The sequence below is a fragment of the Sceloporus occidentalis genome, unplaced genomic scaffold (genome assembly GCF_023333645.1).
Source record: "Sceloporus occidentalis isolate IW3139 unplaced genomic scaffold, rSceOcc1.0.p SCAF_319, whole genome shotgun sequence".
Taxonomy (NCBI): Eukaryota; Metazoa; Chordata; class Lepidosauria; order Squamata; family Phrynosomatidae; genus Sceloporus; species Sceloporus occidentalis.
Window position 1 is genome coordinate 493275 of NW_028317299.1, and position 15414 is coordinate 508688.

Consider the following 15414-nt stretch of genomic DNA (forward strand, 5'->3'; position numbering starts at 1 on the left):
GAAGTGATGGTTTGGCTCCCCCACAGAGCCCTCATCTCAACATCATTGAGTCTGTCTGGGATTACATGAAGAAAGAGAAGCTACTGAAAAATAGAAATCTTCTGGGCTTCTCACCGCCACACTCCTCGCTCTTGCAGTCCCTCGGCTAGGAGTATCAGCCTGAACCGGTGCCCGGGACCCACAGCGCCTCTCCAAAACGCGCAAGAACACAGAAAAGAACAGAACTCAGGTCCCGCACTCTAAATTTAAGTAGTATCAAAATATTTATATACGCATTTTGTGCCAAACTTAGCGCTTACTCATAAGCTTATGAGTCAGCATATAGCGTTGGAGTGTCAGGGGAGAGCCTGGTGGTGCCTGCGGGAGGTAGAGGAGGAGCAGAAAAAAAGAATGCATGTATGTGAGTGTATGGTGGAAGAGTGAGTGGGTGTTTGAGTGAGTTTCTTAGATATAGGGAGCTCTGAAGAAATACTGCAACCAGGCGCCACTAACCTAAGAAGCGTAGATCCTTCCCTTCCAACGCTCTCAGCCAGCATCCTAATCAAGCCACTTGCAACATCAACAATCTCTATGTATCATCCTTGCTTTAATGAACTCATCCTCACCCAACAGTGCTCTCCTACTGTCTCCCTTCCCCGTCTGCCGCAGACTAGATTGTCAGCTCTCAAGAGCAGGACCTTCTCTTCTGTGCCAATGTTAACGTGTGGCATTTTATTTATTTACATCCACTTACTGTAACTCTTATTGTAATCCTCTGGTACACAGAACATAAATACATCTGGAATTATTAGGAAAGAAAGTAAGTGCAGTTTACATAACGTTACATTAATTAATTCTTGCTTTTAAGCATAACTTATTGATTTAATTGAAATTGCTGTTCCACCTATCTCTACTGCTGCATTTAACTCATTATAACTAAATAGGTGCACTAGGTACATTATTCTTGGTATTGTTGAATGCCTGACCCCTTCCGAGAAATAATGATTTAATCGTGTAAATTGTTGCCTCTTTCATAATTTTTTGGCATGTGACACACAAGCAGACATGGATAACCACTTGCCATAAAAACTGAATAAAGCTTCCTAAAGTCTCTGTGTAGTTTTTATGTATTTAACTCTTTAGATCAAAGAATATAATAATAATACATTTGCTCTGGTTTATGTACTGAACATGCTAGAATGCTCAATCCATCGTTTTGAATGAGTGGAACAGCACCTTTAATAGACATTTTTAGAGCTATTGATGTTGAAATGAAAATATCTGTCGATTTTACTTACATTACGCCTTCTTCTTCGGGTTTCAGCCAAACAGTCAGGGTGAAGGAACTTCCAACTTTTAGAACAGGTGGAGTTACAAAACAGTCCTTGTGATAAAAAATAAAACTGGTGGAATTATTGGGAGATCCAGGATGCAGGTCGGATTTATCCTTCTTTACACATCGACCAACATCGGAGAGAAGTAGCTCTCGGTAGCCTGGAGGCTTGGATCTGTATGGGCACTCCTGGACACACAGCCGTTGAGTGCATGTCTGAACGCTGTTAATATCGACATCACTTTGACAAAAAACACTTCTTTCCGGAAAACCGCATGTGGCATGAGCCGGGTCAGTGGAAACCGGCCGGAATGCCGCAATGTTCTCAAGTCTGGGAAAATAACCTTGATTGTCGACTACTGGGGGGCAGATAATACAACAGACTAACACAGGTTGAAAAATACGAACCAATATACCAAGGTTTCCTGCCCAAACCAGAGCTTCAGTTTTGAAGGAAAAATTTAAATTATCCATTGATGACCTGGGGGGGAAAAAAAGAGTATAAATTCTTTAACTTGCATAGATGTTTTTTCTTTATATATCTTCAATTTCTGACCAATATAAAAAATATTTGTCTTTTAGTCTTAATTCCAGCTCTGTATACTGTAGTGTAGGTCAGCATTGAAGAAAACATTGTCGTATCTCATTTTGCTCCAATAAACTCCATTTATTTGCAGACCTGGAGGCCGCCATTGTTGTCAGTCATGTGATATTTTGGATGACTTTTCCTGCCCAGACACCACGCTGAGCTGAGTCTTTATGGCTATGCTATAATAAATTATATTTAGTTTACTTTTTGTAACTTTTTAAACTCCTGCAATAAATGGGAACTCTTCTGATTTCATCTAGAGGCGTCAGAAAATCCGGCATTAAGGTGTTGGAGTGACAAGTTGAGTAGCAGCACTTGACCACAGAACTGTTCCTCAACCTGATTCCATCTGCACCTTTCACATCTATTTGGGACTATCCATGTCTTATCATGGCCACCGCCACGTTTCTGACGTTTATAAAGCACAGAAGTGGAAAAGCTCAAGAAGGCCAGCCCTGGAAAAGTAGAAATTATGGACATCCCTTTGCTTGTCTTGGTTGACCCTAGAGTTTCAGCTTTAGGGTTAACATCATCCCCGTTACTAAAATACTCACATATTGTATGTTTTAGTAATTGGATACTGTATGTTTTAGTGATTGGAGATACATTCTTTTTCATAAACAAAGTTATTTCTTAGTAAAGAACTTCCTATTTTTAAGAAATAAATATTGGTGCACTTTTGATCTCATATATATACGTGTATCTATCTATCTATCTATCTATCTATCTATCTATACTGTGTCTATAAATATCTACTGTATATATATATATGTAAATAATTAAATGTATATTGAGACTAATGCATAAAAATTGATTCTGGTCCAATATATTACTGTAGTTTGGGGTAGCCGTATATATGAAACATGGTCTTAACCAATCGATTTGGTTCAATCAACAGGAAAGTTCCATTAGTTGCCATGGTGATTAAACCAATTTTGCACACTTTGCTTCAGAACCATTTTTATTGTGTAGACTGAATTAATCCGGTTTAGGTCTAGAGCTATGTTATTATACTATCTGTGCTATTTTAAGTTGATTATCGAATACATTTGCTACGTTCTGGTATAGGTTGTATATTTACCGTGCTATCGAGCAGAATGCGGAATAGTCTCGTCACACTCCGGCCTTTGTTTCGCGGAGTTTATCTTTTAACATAAAGCAAGATCTAGGACATTTCTAACTTTGAAGGCCATATGTTCAGGCATTAGAAATAGTTCGTTCCAACTTATTTTCAATACACAATCTCATTACGAAACACACAATCGGGGTTAATTTCGTAAGTGACATTAGAGTCTTGCAATTTTTTAAAAGGGGTCTGTTCACCATAGCATAGAATTTGACTCCGTAACCCTCCATATGTCCTGGTTGCACAGTATCATGTAATACACGTAGCATTTCGCTTTTAGAACTCATTAAATAACATAACAGGCGATCTATTATTCAAATGAAGCTTCCGTGATCATTTAAACCTTTAACCCTTTCTGTTCCCGTTTAAGGATCCAGTACCGTACCGATTCTTACAGGCAGGCTGCATACACACGGACAATGTCAAGCCCTGAATTAACTGAATTGCCAACGAATACTCCCTTCCAAGCCTCCGAATGATTTAGTATTTAAAGTATCTACAAGTAGGCATTTTTGAGACATAATACTGCAATCTTTAAATAAATAACTATATTTTGTTTGCCTTACCTTGTGTGCGTCGTCTTCCTGCTCCTTTGTCTCCCAGTAAAGCTGATTAAGGATTCAGTCGCCACCATCTGTCTTTTTACATCACTTGATACTTATTTCTCTGGCTTTTGTTGTTTATCCATTCACCTTTATGTATATATTTAGCTCATTTGCAATTTTTGGTAACCATTATATGTGCATTTAATAAATAAACTGTGTGGGTAGAAAGTTAAAAGTTCTCCAAAACCTTAACCTGAGCCTGTTCACTGTCTCTCTCTGGAAAAAAACACTTCTAATGTTACTAAGTGTCATTATGTCAGAGAACAGAAGAATTCTTACCACTTAACACCCCATCTGTCTGAACGTAGGGGTTTTATCTAATTAACAAACCGCAATACCCGAACACTTGACAGGAGACTAATAATAAGTAATAAACCATTAATATACAACTAAAAAGGATGTGTTGACTTATTAACATATTGATGTACCTCCTTTTTTGTTATATGCGCATGTGTGCTTGTATCTTAATCACTAGATCTGAATATAAATAATCTGGATTATTCACTTAACTGGGAGTTGAGTGTTTTATCTTCACTATGTCATGCGAAGGGCCATCTTCTCATTCAAGAATATCTTAATAGTCCTCTTTCCAACTTAACTAAACATGGCCAGTTCTATCCTCTTTAAAATACAAACTTCCCAGGGTTAGCCACTCATAATTCATAGAAAAAATACAGAAGAACCAGGTTTAGTTGATAAAAACCTGCAAAAAAAATACTGGTCAACCCTTCTGGCTATGTTATTATTTATCGATTTACTAGCCTCTAATGTATTAGTCCTTCTACGAACTTGGTTAAAAATGGATTCTAAAAGAGCAGTTATGGGGGAGTTGTAGGTCTTAAATTACAACAGTGCACAATATAATTTACATTGTCATAAATTGTCATAAATGCTCTTTAATGGTCTCCAATTATCTAAAAACTTAATAATATTCCTTAGGTGACAAATGCTTTGTTTCTAGACACAAAGCAATATTTATTAATATTGCCCCTATCTGTTAAGGATACACAATTCTAACAAAAGCGGTGCTTTGTGGGCATCAAATATCAAAACAGAGCTGAAGCTTAAATATTTTGGGCTGTCCTGTACTTGACCGTACTGTACCGTAGCGTACTGCATTGCATTGCGTTTTATATACAGCGAGCCATTAGATTCCATTTCGCTATTACAATAAGAGAGATTAAAAATTAAGAATAACACTAAAATTCACATTTTACAAAATTGACAATAGCAGTAATCCGCCTAATATTAGCAAAAAGGGAGAAGAGGGCTAAAAAGGAGGTTTGGGGATTTGAGTGTAGTAAGGACGATGTGGAGAGTCAGTGGCCTTGAGATTCAAAAGCTGGGGCGAACAGATGGTTTCTCTTATTAATGCCAGTAGTTTGTATTCGGAGGATAGATAGAGCTTTTCGGAATAGGTAGGTTTTTTAGTGATGTCCCCCATATGCATTTGCCCCTATGCCCACCTCGACATATTTTCCATTCAGAGGATGTTTTTGGCCAAACACATCTCCTGCCACATGACATACTTACCGCCAGATAACTCCAGCACCGGCTCGGCTACCATTCTAGAGGGTCTAACAATGCCCTCTGTATGCATGTAAAGAAAGCGCTCCCAGTGATTTCAGCGGGAGCCTTTTCATGCCACTAATTGGTGGTAGAATAACCTCTCTGCTCCCGAACTCCTTGGGCAAAACTATATAACTGACTTTTTTTTTATTAGTCAAATAAATGTAAATATTTTATAAATTATTTATTTTATTTTATATTTTTGAGTAATTCCCAGAACCTAGGTGGGAGGGGGCAGGGCTAAACACTACAAACCCCCACCCCCAAAAATCAAATTCTACCCTGGAGACCACGTTATCAGGTCTGCTTCCAGGAGCCTCTGGGCCAAACCCAAGAATGTATATAAAACTTCAGTATATAAATATATATATATATATATATATATATATATATATATATATTTATCAAACATGTCACTTTTGTTGCTCAGAATGTAACTGCAAAGAATGTAGTTCTACAACATCCTTATAGCTGTACACGTATTTAATATATTGCCAAAATATGCACATGTTTTGTAGTTATTTTACAATTAAGATTTTTTTACTTAAAATGCCATGCATGCCAACTGCAATGAATATTTAAAATCAGTAGGGTTCAATTTAAAAATAAAAATAGTTAAATAATATATTATTTTTTAACTAAATATTCACTATCAATTTTATTTGGGCAAGAAAAAAAATCTAAATAAAATCAGGTAAAGGCATAATAAATTTAGTTTAGTTAATAAATTAATAAATCATTTTGCTACATTTTTATCCAGAAAAACAATGCTTAACGATCATGCCACACAGCAACGGCTAAAACGTGCACACCTTGTCAAATTCATTAAGAATATCTTGAATATAAAATGGAATGTTTCTGCCTCGAAGACATCACTTTAAAATGATATACAATAGATGGAAATTAGCCTCATTGTACTAACCTTATTAATTGAAATTTGGATTTGTATTAAAAATGGGGATTTTTTTTTTTTAAAAACCAGATATATTTCTCTAACACCCTAAGGAAATTTGTACTATTGACTTCTGGAATAAGAAAATTATTTTTGAATAGTTATCTCTACCAGTGCTTAATACAGCAGATAAATTCTAAAACAATATTAGAATTTTCCTTTACTAATGATTATCATATTATATTTTGCATACGTTACTCCTTACGCACTGGGAGAATGCGTCCAGTTGACTGATGTCTTTGAGATGTATTGTAATACTAGCCCAATGTCAGGAAGAATTGATTAGCGCCTTAAAATGATAATTCAGAGCACACGTTCATTGTTCGGAAAATTTCCTCTAATGAGCAACTCTGGGTAGTGGTCTTTTTTTAAGATAAGGGATGAATACAATAGGTAAGGAGAGAAGGAGACGGAGTAAGGAAGAAAATCATGTCAGGCATATTAAACAACTAGTGCTTGCACTTAATATAATCATTTTTACATAAAAGGTACTTATTTCAGAAAGAAAACTACTGCTCTAAAAAAAAAATTCTAGTGATAGAATTTCAAAACATTTAATACACTTTATTATTCTGTACTCTGCTTGTTATACCCATATTTGGCATTATATTAAATATGTTTCCTTAATCATTATGCAAATGCTTGGTAAATTATTTATTTATTTATTTATTTATTTATTTTGTTATGCTGTCGACTAGTAGAAATATATATATATAGTTTAAGAAAAGTAAAAGAAAATAAATAAAATAAAAATATCTATAATATCCTGATGAAGAGAAAGGTGGGTCTGTAAATCGAGGGAGTTTAGGACCCATTATGTTTTTAGGGCTGTAATCATTAGCCTCACTCGCAGCCACTAATTAACCCCTTAAGAACCGGGCTATTCTTTTCTTTTTGTAATCTTCCTCACCGAAGCTGTTTTAACATTTTAGCGGCATGTTTACCTGTAATTTTCTTCTCTCTTGTTTAGTGTAACCACACAAGTTATATATATATAATATTTTCTTATTTTATTTTACTTTTTTGTTCAGAACAATAACAAAACAATCTTTCATTGCTTTCTAAACTTTCATTTAATGCCATTAGGTGCCAGGAACATCAGTGGTCGTTAACTGACAGTTTTTCCTTGACGTGCCTGACACGTCATTGGTCATTAAGGGGTAAGGACTGAGGCCTTATTACACAGGTTGTAAAGAATAGAGCTCAGAACTTACTTGGGCTGTGAAGCTGCAACATTGACTAAAATGGTTCTGTAAAAGAAACCATATTTTGTGTATTTGTTGTTTTGTGGTTTGGAGCAGACTAGCTGTCCATCCTCAAAAGCAAAAGGTAGCAAAAGGTATTGTTTAGTCAGAGCTCCAAGTGGGAGCTAGGATTATGTTTTTTTATTTATATGAACAAAGCCGTGTCAAATAAACGTATGCAAATTTTATTAATGGTTTCCTGCCTGGTGGTTATCACACTACATAATAGCTATAATATACAACTAATATACAAGAGATGCAGCTTAAATATGTGTGCCAAAACGTAAAAATAAATTAAGGGATGTGTCTGTGGATATATATATATATATCATATATAATATGTAACATATTACCGTTCAAAAGTTTGGGGTCACAACGTGCCATTGAAACCCAGGAGTGATGGGAGTGATAAAGGGCCTCTGTACACCTTTGAAGGGATTCCGTTAAAAATCATCCATTTCCAGCATTTAAAATATTAACACAGTCTACGCTGGATTTCTGATCCATTTCATGTTATTTTAATGGACAAATTTCCTTCTCTTTCAAAAACAAGGACATTTCTAAGTGACCCCAAACCTTTGAAGGGTTGTGTATATCTACATATATATGTTACATATTTATATAAAAATATTCAGATACTGTAACATATGTAGGTACCCTTTCAAGTAATTAACTTCAGTCTTTGGTTTATTTATGTGTACTCATTAGCTTTGTAGATGGAGCTAAAATCATTGATAAAAGTAAACACCCTAAAGCGTGGATTTAAAAAGAGTTGCACAAAGAATATTAGGGAAAAAAGAGATAAAAATTAACAATAGGCAGTATGCTTGGTAGAAGTAGGAATAAAATAAATAAATGATTGTGTTAATTAGGCTCAGAAAGGAACAAGTAGGGTCTGTATCAAACCTCTCAATCAATCATTTGGTTGTCCTTGTTCCTGTTTTCTGTGTTCTGCTATCATGTCTGCCACGATGGTATTTAAACTGATCCCGTCTTATTAAACTATTTTAACCCCTTAAGGACAACGGGCGGTCCCTAAACCCATTGAAAACAATGCATTTTGAGCCCGTACATGTACGGGCTTTGTCATTAAGGGGTTAATTCATCCTTTGTCTGCATTACGTAATCTCCTGATTTGTTAAAGATCTACTTAAAAATAAGTTGGGCTTCTCTTATAACCCCTGGGAATTTTCAGCAAAAATAGGTGTGCATACCGGGTCGTGGTATTATTTAAGAAACTGAACGAACAAGTCATGATTAGCAGTGATCGGTTCTTAAGAAATGATAAATAACTGAATTCTATGTTCTATGTATTTATTTCTGAAATGTTTATTTAGCGATCCCTCTCACTTTCCATGAAAGGTATCCCCAGGATGCCAAAATTGTAATGTCTTCATTGAATGTCTTCCTATTGAATACTCATTAAGTAAGTATGTTTATACCGAGACATTTGCTAGACAACTTTTTTTACTTCCAAGTTAAACATAACATGATTATAGGACCATTATGTGTTACTTACCTCACTCTCATTTAAATATTTCATATGCATTAAATCCTATATCGTTTATGTTGGTGGGAGATTTCTTTATGCAAGCTGTATGGTTCCAGTCTTAAAATTGTCTCGAAATAAATTGTAGCCATGGCAAATATTGCTCTCCAAAACCAATCACCCTCTATACTATATCTTTCTATATATACTAAACCCATGGGGGCCCTCTAGACACGAAAATAAATTGCCAACATAGCTGGAAGCTGATTAGCAAAGCTATATCTACAACATCCTCCCTCATAATATAACTAAGGTTAAAGACTAGAAAATAGATTTGGTTGTATTGTGGGATAGGGCATAGTGTCCTTTGTAGTTCATAATACAATTTAGTGGGTCAACATATTCATAGTAAACCGATGAAATATATAGAATGTCTGAAGTAAGAACCTTTGGGGATTTGAAAGGTTACGTGACTCTATATCTTGTTCTATGAAAATGTTTGCCCGCTAAAAAGTGACACAAACTAAGAACACATAGCTAAAAGGCAACATTATATAAATGTGAATATGAATAGTTTGGAAGCCCTGTATAATGAACCTCATCGGGATTCTGTATAGACATTGTATCTCCATCTCTCTGTCTCCAAGATTTGACTAGATATAACATTCTAATGTTATTTTTATCCAATACACTATATGACCAAAAGTATCTAGCTTGTTAGACATCCTATTACAAACCCATGGGCAATTGGGCATTAATATGGAGTTATAACATTTCCACAAGATTTTGGAGTGTGTCTGTGGAAATATGTGCCCATTCTGCCAACGTGAGGTCATGCACAAATTCAATTCAAAGGTGTTCGATGGGGTTGAGGTCGGGGCTCTGTCCGGCCACTCCATGCCAAAATCATCAAACCATGTCTTTATGGAGCTTGTTTTAGGCTCTGGGGGGGGCAGCCATGCTGGAATAGAAAAGGTTCTTCCCAAAACTGGTGCCACAAAGTTGGAAGCATTGCATTGCCCTAGAAGCATTAACACCACCCTCCACTGGAACTAAGGGAACCCAAACCCTGAAGCGTGCATGGTCTACAACTTCATTGCTGAGCTGTTGTTACTCCTAGATGTTCCCACTTCACAATAATAGCACTCCTTGGCAAATTCTGCTCGACAGAAACTTCACAGACTGGCTTGTGGCAAAGGTGACATCATATGGCAGCGCCACATTTAAAAGTCACTGAAATCTTCAGTATGATCCATTCTATTGCCAATGATTGGCTGCCTATGTACCTGATTGCATACACATTTTAGCAATGGTTATGGCTGAAACACCTAAACTCAACAATTAGGAGAGGTGTCCACATATTCTTGTTCTTAAAGTGTAATAAAGTACATTCTGGTCCCATCAGAAGTGTATATTACTCCCTTGAATGTGTTTCATGGACCTAATATTACGATAAGGCAGGTATCAGAGTTCCACATTTAACCTCTTTATTTTACTTTTTAAAAAATCAAAATGTTACTAGGGGTGCAGAGAAATTGGGAGAATGAAAAGATGAAAGTGGAATGCAAGTTAAAAGGAAGAGAGAGAATTAGATTTAAGAAAGTTAAAGAGATAGGGAGGGAGAGAGAAAAAATAGAGAAAAAAATAGAATACATTAAAAAAACACGATAGGGAGGAATCTTTGTTTTTTTTGCTTACAAAAAAATAACCTAGTATGAAAATACCACAAATACCAAAGACCATTTACTTTTTTTCTAAATACCAAAATGCACCAACATTAAAAAAAATTGAAAATATATTTTTAAAGGAAATTTTAAAGTACAATTTGTATTTTGTTTAAAAAGTCCAGTATACACAGTGTATCTACTTAAATATTAAATTATGTCATAATGTAATAATTGTGTTATTAAGATATGTTATTAAGTATGTCATCAGACATTACATTGATGGGACTGGACTCGTTTAATTCCTTTGAATTGGTAAATCAGAAAACATACCTTGCAGGTGTTCCAATACTTCTTAACCAGCCAATTAACCGCGTAACCGTGATCAATACATGAAAATGAAATAGAGAAACGCTCTGAGGAAATCTACTCCATTTGCACAAAAGTTCACTCACATTTGTAACCCACAGAGAAGGAATGGTAGATTTAATACTGAGAAATACTTGCAATAATTGTTCGCCATGTTTTTTTGAACAGTGGGACCTATACGTGACCCGTGCCCTTGTTAAATCCCGTGGGACCAATTTAAGGAGTAATCGGGATAACAGTCACACTGACCTAACGCTTAATATCAGAATACAGTTTAGGATATTCTTTATTATTCCAGCAGGATTATTACAAATAACAGAAAACAATATGCTTTGCACATAATTTGGTGCCCCTAGGAAGGTTCTAAAATGTGCAATATTGGGTATTATAAAAAGTAAATATATGATTTATAAGGGTGTCATAGAATAAGAAAAACTGTAATTGTATGTAATATACAACCAGTTTTTTAAATGAAGAAAATATTGCAGAATGGTAAAGCCATTGCAGAAAAGTATGTTCGGAATACCCGGGAACGCTCTGGGTTTGGCCCTAAGTCTCCAGATGAAGCCCCAGTTCCCCAGATTTCTGGGTAAGTTTCTTCGTTTTAAATATATAATTTTAAAATATTGCTTAATTTTTTTTTAAAAATGTGGGATCAGGGATGCGTATCATTGCAAGTATTAAGACAATAAAACAATAAAAACAGAAAGATTTAGAATATTGCTGTTTTATTGATATGTTATTTCAAGACAGCTCTGATCACTGATGTCAATTAATTTAATAACGTAAGTCAACATGTTCGTTTCTCATATAAAGTCTAAAAATTTCCGGTGATTCGTATTTAATCAGCGACATTTCATGAAAATATTGCTTTACGAATTCCCTAACTTTTTTTTTTTTTTTTTTTTACTGTTACTTCCTCTTTGGCAGAGAAAGGGTTAAAGAGATGTTCCAACGTACAAATAGATACATTGATACAATGTACAATGTACAAATAGATACAATAGTCTGCTGTTTCCATAGGAATTAAATAAGTGCCCCTTCTGACAGTGAAAGGGTTAACTCCGAAAACCTAGATAAACGGTCAAATTAGAGAATTTTTTTTTTTTTGCTTTTAGGCTCTTTTAGAGTTGACATATAATTGTTATTCCTTGCCTGCGATAATATTCATCTGTGAAATACTGTAAATGATTCAGTTTAAAGGCACCATAAATAAAATCTTTTTTTTTTTTTTTCTTCCCCCCACTAGAGAATTTCGAAATTAATGAGCTTCAATTGAAAGAGCAAAATCCCACCCACCTCCAGCTCATCCGTACACCCTTCAAACGCTTCTCTCAAGAGGAAAACAGAGCAATTTCTACTGACGAGCTACAAAGTATTTTCAAATTGCCTAAGGGGTAAAAATTTGCTTTGCACTGCAGGCCCCAAGAGGAAGCAAAGTTATAACCATTCCTAAAAAATCTCTCTCTGAACAATAGCTATATATCTGTACAACATCTGCAGGCATAGTATGATTAAAAGAGCGCATATAAATGCATTTACGCTTACACTATAAAGATAGCAAACTTTGGGCGACTAACTACGCTGTTTACAAAAAAAAAAGGAAAGCGGAGCATTTCTCATATTAATTGCGTTTTCATGGGTTTTTACGGGGTGAGGCGACTTAAATAGCAATACGTGATGTCATCACGCGAGCTAACTTTGTTAAAAAAAAATCTTACTTAAGGGAAAGTAATTTGTATATTTTTTATTCATATCAAAACTCATTTTGTATGATGCTTCTCACTGAGTTGTAAAATGAATGTTTGAGGGGTTAATTAATTAGGTAGACCTCTCGTTTCGGTAGTATGTGAATAAATTAGAATGTTGGGTATAATCTAGCAGAGCCCCCTCTTCCCTGGCCCGGGCTAGCGACACAGAGGGATGGTCTTTCCATATTCTATCAAAAAGATGGTAGGGTAGATCTTCGCAGGGCAAGATACTATTCCCCCATCGAAGGTTAAATAGCTGCCTACACGGTTGTGATACTCACTGTTTGTGAGTTTCCAGGCATGCAAATGGTCTGTAGGTAACATGAGAGAACGTGGCAACTTACTGCACTGAGCTTGCACCAAATACCCTCATAATTACACAGATAAGGGAACACGTTCCTCGATAGGGAGTATCGTTAATATCGTGACACCATGAAGACTCCATGTCTATGGAATACGAATATACTTATGTCAGTATGGACATGTACGAAGACACACGGTGTGTGACTTTTTCATTCTTCATCCATAGTTAAATGGACTCCCTCGTCTTCCACCAAATGACTAAATTCTGATACTAATTGTTGTAGAAAATCACCCTTAAGTGCCATAAATAAGCTAACAGTAGAGCTAGGATATGAGGTCATAGCCTAAAATTAGAGGGTTGGATGTTCTGATGTAATATAACAACACACTGGTGGAGAAGTGAAACAATGTTTCAGCAGGAGAGGTTAATACAGTAAAGCAGGTATCTGAAACATATGACAAGACCAAGGACCAACGTAAGGTACCTTATTCCAAGTAGAAAAAAAAAAAAGACTGAATGGGCCAAAAAGCTCCCACTTTCTGTTAAATTATTTGCTCATCTGCAAAAAATGCTTTTCAGCAGACGTATCATGGGCCACTTAGATGTTCTTGCTGTCCGGATGAAGTAACCGGTCTGCCCGGACCACTGGGATGGCATAATTAGGACAATGAAAGAAAAATAGTTGGGAAGTAGATGATGAGGAGAAGATATGTCATAAGAGGTGGACATCACCTCTTCTATTAGACAAGGGATAAGAATGAATATCGCGTGTTCATCTTTGTGTGTATCATACAATAGCACATATATATCATCCGCAGTGACTGTGACATTCATATTATGCAACATTAAAAAATGAACACTATAGTAAAAATAAAAAATAGCTCTGGGTACAGAGACTTGATGCAAACGCAAAGCCCTTTGAATTATACACATTTCAATTATGACTAATTGGTTTAATTCCGTCATTAATATTTAGCCTAACAGAACAATTATAAGAACTCCATACAAACACGTTTCACGCTAGTGTCTCCTCGACTAGCTGCGTCGGGGATCCAGATTAAAATGGAATTCAGTGAACCTGCTTTAATTGGTGAAGTAAATCTAGTATTTCTGCGAACAGATCATATTCCAAATGTAAAATATTTTAGATACAATGCCGTACTGTATAAGTCCTAAGTGTTTCCAACATACCACCTGGTAGATGGGAACCAAACCTCATCCTCACAATAGGTTTCATTAGGTTCGAGTTCCATGTCAAATGTTTTTTTTATTTTTTTTACATATTTTGTTGTATTGTGAAGTGTGCTTTTTAGTTTTTTAGTTATTTGTTGTATTTTCTGTTTGGAGCCGAATGATGCAGACTGTGCCAATACCTTACTTGTGTGTTATTTGGGTATATATATAGTATATATTTGGGTGTACTTTTTTTTAAAATCCTCTTTCCACTTTTCTCCCAGCCAGATGCCAAAGGGAATAAATAAGGGATGCCTTAAAATACTAGTTTTAAGCGCTTCTTAAATGATCGTAACTGGGGAAAAAAACAGGTTTAACCCAGAGTTTTGCTCGTTCATCCAGTAGAGCGTTTGTGAGGCGAGGCACTGATGTTGGACGAGACGCCCGGCCCGCAATCTCCATTCCACTTTATCCCAAAGGTGTTGGATGGGGTTGACGTCAGGGCTCTGTGCGGGCAGTAAAGTTCTTCCACCCCAAACTCATCCAACCATGTCTTTAAGGAGATTGCTTTTTGCGCAATGTCTTCAAAATCCCTGTTGGTGTAATAGTCAGGTGCCCAAGACATACTATATATATAGTATGTATGTATATATATATATATATATATATATACGTGTGTGTGTCGCATATAAGTGTAATCATACTCCCCCAATCTCACAGAAAAGCAGAGGCTTAAATGTTACCCCAAGTTTGTTCAAAACAGTTTTATTGAAATTTCCACAAAAAGAGCGGCAAGGACCCCACGTACAGCAACATTTTTTAAATGATCTCATTATACAAAATATAGCCTCTCTAACTGCCTCTCAGTACAGTAAAACTTCGTTACAAGCGTTGAATACGAACTTCGATCCGGTACCTCCTACGCCTTTTAATGTATTTCCAGGTTAACGTATAACCAACTTTGCCCCAACAGCTCCCCCTAGAGGAATATCACTTCCTATACCTGCCCTACGTGATATGTATTTAAGAAACAACATGTGATTTCACATCGCTCACTGACCTAGAAAGAGTCTGGTAATTTAACCCTTCAATGCAATACAGTAGTTGAGCATCTTGGAGGAAAGCAGGTTAATCCTCAGTGATACAGATGCTCAACTTTGTACCATTGTGTCAATAAATAAAAAAAAAACAAAAAAAACATTTTGTTTGGATTTAAACAAAAAAATGAGCATTTCTTGTTGAAATGAGAGATGCTTTTTCAGGGATC

The 15414-nt window shown here is 35.9% G+C and overlaps 1 protein-coding gene across 1 annotated transcript in view; it reads right to left on the reverse strand.

Moving 5' to 3' along the window:
- LOC149274819 (usherin-like) overlaps positions 1 to 13115 on the reverse strand; it is a 287860-nt gene extending 274745 nt beyond the window's left edge. Inside the window, exons 1-2 of the mRNA XM_089505229.1 lie at positions 13015 to 13115; positions 1278 to 1793 (exon numbers count right to left, since the gene is read on the reverse strand). Coding sequence (XP_089361355.1) covers positions 1278 to 1793; positions 13015 to 13115 — 617 coding nt within the window. The remainder of the gene's footprint in view (positions 1 to 1277; positions 1794 to 13014) is intronic.
- Positions 13116 to 15414: the final 2299 nt, after the last annotated feature.